Consider the following 12,191-nt stretch of genomic DNA (forward strand, 5'->3'; position numbering starts at 1 on the left):
CAACCTTTTCGTAATGTGTGTGATGCACCAGAGAACCTGGCCATACTCAGTTGCACAGCTCAGAATGTGTACAGGCTGTTGTGATTTTTTTGTTCTTCTATCAAAGTAGTGGCGACACTTGGTCGTGTCTCCTCTCCACCTCTTTGTAATGTGCATGAGGCACCAGAGAGCTTCTTGAAGATGAGTCCCATGGTTCAGGATGTGTACGGGCTGTTGTGATTTCTTTCCCTATCAAAGTAGTACCACCAATTGGTCGTGTCTCCTCTCTAACTCAAGTTAATGTGCACAAAGCAACGGAGAACTCGCGCAAGGAAGGTTGTTGTGACTGTACAGACATCTGAACTGTAGCGAGAACATTGAGTTTTGGTTGCTTTTAGAATGTTTTTTTTCTTCTTTTCTGTCGCACTCCTGGATGCTTTTGTGGCTGAACACTGATTTGAGCAAGATTCATACCAGGCTGATTAACATTATTGATTCAAATAATGAGCATAAACTCATGTAGTATCTCATGAACTTGATATATTTCATTGGTAGTTTTAGAAATTTTGGTTGAGGCATTGTCCACTTTTTCCTCTGTTTTCCTCTCTAGCCACTCATGTTTTCCACTTGGCTGCAGGCTACGCTCAGCGTTAGCCACTATTGTTATCATCAGCCACTGATTTGTCCTACAGAGTCACTCGCCTTTAACAGCTGACATAACTCATTTTTTATTACTTTAACTAAAATGGTTCCATACCACATTTTTTTAGTCTGCTACAAATTCCCAACTGTTGATAAATCATTAATACCGTTACTGGATAAAGATAACATAAATACATAAAGCCCCTCTCTTAAAATATTGATACATGGAATCAATACTTTGCTTCTAAACGTAAATTGGCCAACTGGTATCGACCACTGTGCGAGTACTGATACTTCAATCCCTACTCATATCTAATGCTGAACCCGACACTAAAGTGGTTTATAATGAGTACTGGAATTTGTTAACAATATTTGAGGAATTTATATTATTATTCTTCCATTTTTGTTAAATTTAATACTTGTCCTGTGAGTCACATCTGTCGGCCTACACTCTAAACATGGGGTAGGCAAACTACAGCTCGCGGGCCACATGCAGCCTATCAGGCTTTTTCATCCGGCCCGATATGTAAAAATGTTCAGAATATAATGACTACATATATATATATATATATATATATATATATATATATATATATATATATATATATATATATATACACACACACAAGTAGTAAGTAAAGTAGTACTCCTATAATGTGTCTACAACAAAAATACTAATGGAAAAATACTAATAAATACTACCAAAATACAAAACTACAGTAACATTACAAAAATACTACCATTTAAATACTCAAAAATAATTCGAAATACTACAAAAATACCACTACAGTAATACTACAAAAATAGTACTACAGAAATATTCCAACAGAAATATGACAAAAATACAACTATAGAAATAAAAATACTACGAAGAAAGTACTACAAAAGTACAACGAATATACTGCAAAAGTATTACTAAGGAATACTACAAAAAGACTACTAAGGAAATACTACAAAAATGAAACTACAATAGTACTAAACAAACTACAAAAATACTACTAAGGAAATACTACAAAAATACTACAAAACAAAACTACAGCAATACTAAAAAATCCTACAATGGAAATACTAGAAAAATACAAAAAATTCAACTACAGTACTACTACCATTCTCTATATCAAATTTAGTGCTTATAACTCGGACCTAATATAGAATGGAATAGAATAGAATATACCGTACCTTTATTGTCATTGTTACAAAATGGGTTAACATATTGTGACAACAAAATTGGGCATGACACTCCAGTTTCACACATTCACAGTGAGGTAAAGAAACCAAGAAGATAAGGAACAGAGAAGATAAGGTTATAAAACAAGGAGGATAAGGTTATAGTTATACTTTACACAATATTTACACAAAGAAACGATAATATATTATTTTCTTTGTGTTTCAAACCCAATTTGATGAGACCAATCCTATTTAGAACAAATATTAAAAGGACTATAACAAATGAAAAAAATGGATAGGTCTCCAGGAATGGCCCCATGGCCAAATATTTTTACCCAACTTAGCCCCCTGACTCCAGATAGTTTCCCACCCCTGCTCTAAACAAAAGAAGATCCGCTCTTTGTAGTTTTTCTGCTCGTCACTTTTCGGAGAAAGACTCGTCTGCCTCCCCGCTCGCTTCCTCCGCCACGAGCCGCCAGTAGATAATTTTAGATTCTCTCTTCTTTATAAATGAGGTCAAACCAGGACAAGTGTTCCGTTTCGAGGCGGGAATATTTTTGCGATGATGTAGGCAAAAATTTGAAAAATGTACCCTTATAATCTAGTATTAGAGGTAAAGCGACTCTGTTTTCTATTGACCAGGTTTTCAGACTGAAAAAGATGGATTCCCCCCTCAGCACTAGACTAGGGACATACTGTACTGTATTAGCTTCTTGATAAGAAGAGATGACAGAAGAGACACAGATTAAAAACAGCAGGGAGGGCCTGAGAGGGTGTTAACACCTACATGGCTGCAGAACATATATCTTAATCCTATGATTAGGGTTTGCACAAAATTGAAAAAGTTAATTAAAAATCTTCAAAGACAGTGACGGTAAAATGAAAATCTCTCGAGGACAGCTTCAAGTAGTAACATGTTTGTGTGGGTATTTATCTATGTTATGATAACGAAAGAAGTGTATAATGTCGAGAGGACAAAATGATTTTCTCTCACAGCACTTAGGAAGCTTAATACTACACTTTTTTAAATCATAAAGGGATTTTTTTTTCGTGGCTGGAAATCTCGTGCAGTTGAACCAAACACTAACCCCTCAAATCCAAAAGTGCGACAACTACGTACCGTAGGCAAAATGTCGCAGGCACAGTTGCCTCGCATCAGTAACAATGACAGAGAAGGTGTCTCACAAGCGGTAATCCCCCCTTCCAGGATGACCAGGGTGCAATATATTTAGCATTGGGTAACAGTACACAAAACATACATGTCTGCATGTATATGTATTCATAAATTCAAATGGGAAAAATTGGATAGGTCGACATGTCATTTTTTCATCGTGTATTTTGCCGAAGTATCGCATTTGATTTTAAAGATACAAGAAAAATGAAATCAGTGAGTCAATCTTTTTTCTTCTTGCCCTGCTGCCAACATTTTTAACCAAATGCGGCCCACGACTCTAAATTTGCCCATGTCACGGAAACGGGCCAGGAAGCAGGAAGTCTGAACTTAAAATGCGTAGACAATCTGTCACTTTAATTGGAAAATAAAAGTTGTCCAACACACATGGACCAAAGACAAAACAAAACAGGCTTAAAGGCAATCAAAATTACAAACAAGGCATTTACTCAGAACAAACAGGCATGAACAGGTTTTCTTCGTAGTGAAGCAATGGTCTGGCAACGGGCAGACCCAAAAGGAGCGCTTAAGTAGCCCACACGCAATCAAGTCAATCTGTCTCAGCCGGTGTCAAGGGGCAAGACCAGCTGGGTGCCATGACGACCGTGCAGGACATGACAGCCTACCCCATGCTTTAACCTTAAATCTAAGCCCTAACTTCTCGCCTTAATTCTAGGATTACCGCCCCAAGCGAGGCTCGAAATAACAGATTTCAGACAGTTATATGCTGCTTCATGTGCCATTTTCAATGGGCCATTAATTTGGGGGTACGTGGCAATGCCCAAATACCCGGTTTCTAAAGATTTTGCCAATTTTGTAATCCTAGAAAAACACCGGTTTGGGGAATGGAAATCACAATCCTTCCTGCCTCTGCTCTGATTGTTGTGATGATTCAGAAGAATCATCTTAAGGTTTTAATTGTTTGTGTCCAAGCTACAATGGCAGCTCTCGGAATAGTAATTATGCCAATTGTTCCTGAGTCACACCAGATGAATGGAAAATGAATTGGATTGAAAACGGCAAAAAAACACAAGTTGTGGGCGCCGAGCGTCAATTGGCGAGGTCTTGGGTCAACAAGATGATGACGGCTTCATGCTCGGCGCTCACGCCGAAGGTGACGGAATGGGCGGAAGTATGGGAGATGCTGTAAAAGGAGAGAGATAGTGAAATCGAAGGGAGGAATCCCATGCTCTCACACTCCCACACTATTTTCTCTCGCTGTATACCCTTTCTTTTTCCTCACACTGCTGCAGTCGAGAGTCCTGCTTGTACTCTCATTTCTCTTGGCGTCTCCTTCAACTTGCTTTTGATTTTTTATGAGCACTCTTTAAAACTAAGGGCTTTTGATAATGACAATATAGATAAAGTAAACATCAGAGAGCAACCTCAGTTTCCATAAGTAGACCAAGCTGGACCTGTACTCGGTCCACTATCCGAGGGCTCTCTTGGACTAACATCACCTTGCCCTTTCCTTCACATGCTGCCATGTTGGCCAGGATCTTCATTCCCAAGAAACACCGTCAACGCTTCGACGAGTCCGTTTCCCAGAACGTCATCAACAGGCTGTGCCGCAGTAAGAGCATCAGCGAACCGCAGGGCAGGATCCGTCGCAGTCGAAGCGAGGACCACTCGGACTGCCACCATGGGACCAAACGGGCCAGTTCGGTGCCCCGGGATGGAGGAGAACCAGGTGGGAGAGGAGAGGCGGAAAGAGAGAAAGGACACAGGAAGTTGGTCCCTGGGGTAACCATGCAACCTCCCATTGGACCCAACCAGAGGTGAGTAATTCTCGTTAAAATGAAAGAAATATATACACTGAAAGATCTCAAACCAGTGACAGAAAAAAACCTTTATAGCACATGTTTAACTAATTTAATGCCGCACACCAGGAATGTATGGCTCGCGAGACAGATATGGCTCATATTTTGAGAACATCTTGCTCTGAGATAAAGTACAGAGTCAATAACCTTCTCTGAATCATTCCGTTTCTGGTATATGCGAAGCCGAAACAATACTCAAATTGAGTAGTTCGGTCCAGAATATATAGGGTAGATTTGCAACTACAATTTACAGTCACTGTGTTACACCAACAAACCTTGTTTTGGATGTACTCCTCCATGAATTATGTATATGTAAGCTCATTAAACCATGTATGTTGACCGTTAAGACACTGTATGATGAAAAACCACAGAACAAACTGTAAACACCCGAAAATGCCAGCCAAGGAACCAGAGCAATTTGATTGGATGAGCAGTAGGGTTGGGCGGCCACATAGCTTAAGGTAAATACTGTACACCTCTATCCTTCTCTTTACAGTAATTTGTGACATTTTTTACAAAACAACTCTGCTTGCACCTTATTTTGAAACCATTATTTACAACAAAGACAATAAAATGATAATGAATTTAAAGTAGTATATTTGTTGATATGGAACACATGCCGTGGCATTATTATGATAATTTCATACAGTTCATCAAATCATCAAATGTCACACAGTAAGATAAAATGTGCTGACTTGTTTTTGTCAGCTAAGCAGGTTCCGCGTTTTTTTTTTAACTTTGTCTTAAATTATATGGTTTGGCTCTCATAAAAAAACAAAAACTTTGCTTTTAGGCCCCTTGAATCAAAAAAGGTTCCCGACCTCTGCCAGAGACGGTATGGAAACCAGGCAGTAGGTTTATTACCAAGCATATGGAAACACAATCCATCATTTTGATACATTACCCTGCACTAAAAGTGACATATTTAGGTCTTTGTGCTCAAAAAAATCCGATAACAATCACTTAACGTCACAGTGCGTATTATATTAGGGACCCTCGTGGTGTAAAAATACTTCGTTCATTTAAATAAAAAACATAAAAATAAATAAAAACATGTGTATTTTTTTTTTTATAGGAACTGACATGTCTGCCGATCATCTTACTAGTACGGAATGACGATTTTGCAAAGCTATCTTGATATTGTGGTGAATTTAGCAGTCTTTTATCCTCCACAGCTGAGCCCTGCATGTGATTGTTTCTGAGTCCCATGACTTAACTTTTTTCCCAGTTTCCTTCTCTGGCCATCTATGTTAGCTACTTGGCTGCAGGCTAAGGCTCTCCGCTATTGTTATTGTAAGCTTCTCTGTGTAAATAAAGCTGGTTTTGTTGTACGTTGTCACTCGCCCACCACAGCTGGTCATACATTTTAGTAGCTTCTCCTGCTAACAGCTAATGTTAGTCACTTACACCAGCTCCAACCAACTCGAGCTATTTGCTGTTTTCAGTCGCTCCAGGTGTATCCAGCTAGCTGATTCTTTTGATGTCGCTAGCAGGGATTAACAGGAGCTTCCATGTCTTGTCGCTGGCTGGAATTCATGTTTGCTCAGGCCGAGTTCCAAGATTCAGGGTCCCTTAGCTTGACAAATACTATTTTGCTCTTATAATTCTTTACTGCCATTTTAGTAGCTTCTCCCTCTAACTCATTAAAAAAAATGATAGTAGGCTCCTGAATTTTACAAAGTGGTATCCTTTAGGCTTCATAGTGTGTGTTTAGCTCTGTTCTCAGCGACAATAACCTCTGCTGGTGAATTCTTAAACACTGTCACTTTAAGGTCCTACAGTAAAAGCACACACATACCTAAAAATACAGATAACATCACAATGTAGACGCGTCACATGGATGTGCGACTCTAGTCTCTCAAGTCTTCCATTCATACAGTGGTTGCCACCGTTTTGGTCCTAGTGGACCCAGTGTTGCACACCATCCACCTGCACCTAGTTATGTAACTGCTGCCTAGCTATTAAAAGCGACATTGTTTTTTTTTGCGTTTTACACCTGTTTACTGATCAAACGAATCTCGCCTTCGATCATCTCCATAGCAACACGACTGTTACTTTTTTTCTTCACTGGGGTAAACAGCAGCAAATCTCTTGTCATCAGCGCCATGCAGTGATAATAACACGGGGAACTGCACTTATAATGCACACTCAACCTCACACCCCTGTTCTTTTCAGGCTGATCCGTATCTACAGAGGAAAGAAGACCTTCGGCTTCACACTGCGGGGTCACGCTCCGGTCTGCATCGATTCGGTGATAGCAGGTTCGAGTCAATTTTTGAATATGAGACCAAAACAAGTGCGAGGTTGTCCTTGCGTGGGCTGAACGTGTTTTGATCGTAGGCCCAAGGGCTGGAAGGACTTAATAATGAATGTGGCGGGAAGCCAAAAGAAGAACCACAAGCTTGTTTGTGTGGTAACGTTGAAAAAACTGAAGAGCGGTTTCCTAGTAACCAATCTAATTTGGATGTTTTGAGAAATGTCTGGACATGGTCTGTATTTCGTGACGAAACACCTCTCTCGCCCACCACCGTCGTGCGCCGGCAATCAGGTTGACTCAGTGGGCCTTATGGAGGTTGGTATGGAGATGGTGGAGGTGGCTGGCGTGACTCTCCTCTCTTCGCGGATCCACCGCAGAGGACCAGGAGATTGTCTTTTCGCACCCTGACACCCTATGGCTGTCGCGGTGGTGGCACAGCTCTCAAAAAGAGAGTGGTGTTGCGTGACTCAATGTCGCATAGACATGGGATTGTTTCTTCACACAATTCCCTGTCGTGCATGTCAGCTCTGAGACAGCCCAGAAAGCTCATTCATGGAAGAATTGTTTATTAAGTAACATATTTTCTAGTACAGGGATGGGCAAACTACGGTCCGCGGGCTTTTGAATCCTGCTCTCCGGACAAAAATATGAAAAATAGAATGTTTAAAAGTACTACTAATATGTTTTTCCCTTTTACTGCATTACCCACGTTTCCCCAAAAGATAGCACACTTAAACCACATTAAACATTGTTTGAAGTGCACGATTGGTGACCGTTACTACATTGATGTCAAGAACCGGAACAGGATCAGGACCTAAACGCGTGACGTTCTCACACAAGCCTTTTATTATACGGGAAATGGAAAGTCATGCACTTAAGGCAGCAGTCTGGCGTGAAATGATAGGAAGCCAGAGGCCGACGAGATCGATACCAATTGTCTGAGTTGATATGGGACAGATAGGGTCGATACCGGACTGGACGGGATAGACAGGATAGATAACGAAACAGGATATCGAAAATAAACAGGACAAATAGACGGGAACGAAAACTGGAGAGAATAATAAACAGGACAAAAGTAGATGGGAACAATACCAGACAGGGAATACCAACAGGAAAACAGGACTGAGTCAAAACCCACGTCTTGCGGGGCAGAGATTTGTTGACAGACTGACCCAGGAAAAATGAGAGCACTGAGCTTAAAAAGACAGAAAGCCAATCTGTCAATGAGCCGCAGCTGGAGCCACACGGGCGGGGCAATTGGGCGCCATGGCAACCGTGACAATTGAGGCTTACGCACATCAATCGGACATTAGGATCATCGCTCTTTTAAGTTTTGTTTTCAATACGTTTCACGTAGAAACTGGACCCCTTTTTTTAGAATGATCAGACGAAAGAAAATGAAAAATGGACAGTGCACCAACAAGATTGGAGAGGTGACAGAACGATCATGACAATTGGCAGCTGTGATGCACGTAGCTTCAAAAGAGTATTAAATGAGTGCTAATTATTTCATGACACACAAGTGGTGGAATTAAAAATCTCATAGATAATTTCTGCTGCAATGCCTACATTTCACCCAAATATGGCCCACTCAAATCATGTTGAACGATGTTAGAAGTATACCATTCGCTCCAAGCTGCACGATTGGTGACCAGAACTACAGTGTAGCTTATGCACATGGAATGGATAGTGCCATCATTGCTATATATAGTTTTGTTTTCAATCAGCTTCAAGTTGACGTTCAAACACTTGTTTAACAACTATCAGACAAAAAAAGCGAAATTGGACAGTGCACGGACAAGAATGGAGAGGTGACAGAACGATCATGATTGTAGTTGGCAGCTGCAATGTAAGTAGATTCAAATAAAGTTTGAACAATTGCTAATTTTTTAATAACACACAAGCATGGTCCCTAATGGTGGTATTTAATTTTTGCTGCAATGCCCACATTCCCCTGAATAATGACGCACTCAAACCACATCGAAGGTTGTCAGAAGTACTCTATCCTTTCCCAGCTGCACGACCGGAACTCAAGTGAGGTTTCAGAACATGGAACGGATAGTACCATTAAAGCTTCTCTTTTTGGTTTTGTTTACAATCTTTTTCAAGTAGAAATTAAAGACCTTCAATAAAATTGAGCGAATTAAAGAAAATGAAAAATAGACAGTGCACTGAGAAGATTAGAAGGGTGATATGGCGATCTGGACGGTAAAAAGCAGAAACAAGAGTTAAGGATTTGATGACACCCAAGCGTGATTCCTATTGAGGGAGTTAAAAAAGCTCATGAATAAGTTATGCTTGTTTGTTGATGAAATAAGTCACTGTTATTCTTAACAAGCAGAAGCCTATTAACCACTATAGTGTCACTCTTGTCCCCGGAGTCCAGTTGTTAACCTCCTAATTGAAAAAAATATTTATAAAACATCTTACCTGCAAATTAACACATATCATGTCTACATTTTTCTGTATTTTGTTAATGTATTGAACCACAAAAACACGACTTTGCCCTTTTGCCTTTTGAACATATTTTTTCAAATGCATTGCTTAGAAAATATACATATAACATCATATTGCTTTAATTCTTACTGTTTCAAAACCAATTTCATGGCGTGTATCGATTTTATTTTAAATATGTGTCGATATGATCATTCAATCAATCACTATGTTTCCTCTGGCCTGGTCCTTATGTAACATTTTAGAAGCCATTGCAAGTCAAATGGTTTACCCCCATCTGCTCTTGTATATTGTGTCACGTCTCCTTTGTGGTATCTGTCCTCTCCCTCTCAGATAGTCCAGCCGAAGAATGCGGACTCAAACCTGGCGACCGCATCCTCTTCCTCAACGGACTGGACATGAGGTCAGCTCATGTTTTCGTATCGCTGCAAATATTAAGTTGTATATCACCATCTGCTGCTTTGTTAGATAATCCATCACTTTTTTGCGTGACTGTCATCGCCTCGATCTCATTATATACCTCCTGCTGCATTGAGACCGAATGTAGTGTCGCTGTCAGCTATAAATCAAAACTTCACAAGGCCCGAACATCACTTATGAACACATCTATCTTTTGGACTCAGGGGGAATGGAGAGAGGAGCTTAGTTTAATATGAGGATAGATGTACTCGTGAGAGAACTGTTTACGTAAGATAACTTTTCTTGTAGGAGGTCTAACAACTTCTCAGGCCCTGGGTAGCAAAGAGCACATGTGGGAGTGAAGAAACTTAATACAAAATCTGATGTATAAAATAAATAAAAACGCCACTACACAAGAGAAACATCTAAAGAAACTACTGATTAGCACACTGACAGAAAACAAAGAGGTAAGTATAACCAAACTGATTAGATAAAGAGCTCCACTTGGAACGCGCTGACAGGAACTGAACTGTTAACTGAACACATTCTCAGTACTACAAGCCTTGATGGCGCAGTAGGCAGCGCGTCAGTCTCATAATCTGAAGGTCGTGAGTTCAAGCCTCACTCAGGGCATAGTTTTGAAAGACCAATTCGGTCACGATCTATGGTTTGACAATGACAAATCGAAAAAAAAATTGGGAGAGTACATGTAAAAATAGCTCTGCACAGTAGGATGCACATCAGTCTCACAGTCTGAAGGTTGTGAGTACAAGCCTCACACAGGGTATTTTTTAAAAAGACCCCTGAACAAACAAATTGGTGCACAAATGTTGACACTATACATATATGTAAAACTACAAGAACAGCAGGCAGTCTCCTAATCTGAATGTTGTGATCTCAAGCCTGACTCAAGCCATTGTTTCTAAAGACTAATGAAGTAACTCCTACTGTTTGTTTAACAAAACCCTGTAAATGTGTTCTTGTTTTTGTATCTAATTTTGTTCACAGATGAAACATAATGAGTCATCTGTTCTCTCTGAGTGACTAAAAGTACATCATTTGTTTCACCCGCCTTCTTTTTTGTTCCCTGCGTAGGAACTGTTCTCATGAAAAGGTAGTGTCAATGCTCCAGGGCAGCGGTGCGATGCCCACTCTGGTTATAGAAGACGGTCTTACCGATTACTCCTCGGAACCCACAGACCAAGAGGAAACTCCAAGTTTGTCATCCAACACCTTGCCAGGCTCCAGGTGAGAGCTTCAAAATGCCAAAACAGCTTTTACAACACTGATAATGTATGACATGTAAAAAATGTGCCTGCTGTTCAGATCCCCTGTTCTCAGCTCTCTGCAGTGGGTGGCAGACATCCTGCCACCCAGCATCAAAGTTCACGGGCGGACATTTAGCCAGCAGTTGGAGCACCTGCTGACAATCCAGGAACGTTACACTGTATGCAAAGCCCTTGAGACCTTCTTCCAGCACAGGTCAGCACAGTTTCAAATTCTCACCAAGATGAGAAAATGTATAAAAAAGCATTCTTTGAGAAGCATGGAAAGAAGAGTTGCTGTTGCCTGGGAAACTGAACAGGACTGTGCTCATGATGGTGTTTCGATTCACATCAATGTTAGTCTAAAAACAATGTATTGCTAGGGAAACAACACACAAACCAAAAGAGCAATGCAGAGAAGGATAGGCAACAAGGCCCTTTCCCTAATAACAAAGTCAACAGACACTCTAGCTTGATCTATGCATGCCGGAGGAGCGGTATCACCGACTTACACCCTCTCCTCCTTTCTGCAGCCCCCACAGCATTGTAATGACAAAGTTTGCATCACATAGGAAGCAGTATGCTTTCATACCTTGACAAGAATAGCATTTACACTGTCGCTTATCCAACAATATGACAGCCAAGCCCTTTCCACTGGGCCTTTTTCAATCCAGAAAAAGTGAAACAACAGACATTTTCAAGCTTAATTTACAAAAGCGTGAGAAGCAAGATTGCACACTTACACTCTCTCATCAGTTTTACACGTCTTGACTAGCAGATTGTTTAAACTGTAGCTTAACTGACAATATTGCAGCCAATCCCTTTCTCTTGTGCCTTAATCAATCTATAAAAAAGACAATAGACACCCTAGCTTGATTTACACATGCGTGAAAAGCAGCCTTTCAGACTTACACTTTCTCATCTGTTTCACATCTCTATTAGCAATTAGTTTACAATATTTGCATCACATCTACATGTTCAACAGACTGGTCGTGAAGATTTTTCACAGGAAAAAGTACATTTTTTTCACATACAAA

At 40.3% G+C, this 12,191-nt stretch overlaps 1 protein-coding gene and 1 non-coding gene across 4 annotated transcripts in view; both read left to right on the plus strand.

Annotated features, from left to right (window-relative positions):
- Positions 1 to 12,191, plus strand: part of grid2ipb (glutamate receptor, ionotropic, delta 2 (Grid2) interacting protein, b) — a 41,425-nt gene that overhangs the window by 13,643 nt on the left and 15,591 nt on the right. For 2 of the 3 annotated variants that reach the window (XM_088323849.1, XM_088323850.1), the window contains exons 5-9: positions 4,456 to 4,737; positions 6,955 to 7,040; positions 9,824 to 9,893; positions 10,985 to 11,137; positions 11,216 to 11,371. In XM_088323849.1, coding sequence (XP_088179975.1) covers positions 4,456 to 4,737; positions 6,955 to 7,040; positions 9,824 to 9,893; positions 10,985 to 11,137; positions 11,216 to 11,371 — 747 coding nt within the window. Of the gene's footprint in view, positions 1 to 4,199; positions 4,738 to 6,954; positions 7,041 to 9,823; positions 9,894 to 10,984; positions 11,138 to 11,215; positions 11,372 to 12,191 lie in introns of those variants that run through there. The other variant, XM_088323851.1, reaches the window with a different exon arrangement.
- On the plus strand, positions 10,450 to 10,522 carry trnam-cau (transfer RNA methionine (anticodon CAU)). The gene has a single exon. It is a non-coding gene; the product is annotated as a tRNA-Met (tRNA).

Source organism: Urocampus carinirostris, chromosome 19 (assembly GCF_059441175.1).
Source record: "Urocampus carinirostris isolate Australia breed hairy pipefish chromosome 19, RoL_Ucar_1.0, whole genome shotgun sequence".
Taxonomy (NCBI): Eukaryota; Metazoa; Chordata; class Actinopteri; order Syngnathiformes; family Syngnathidae; genus Urocampus; species Urocampus carinirostris.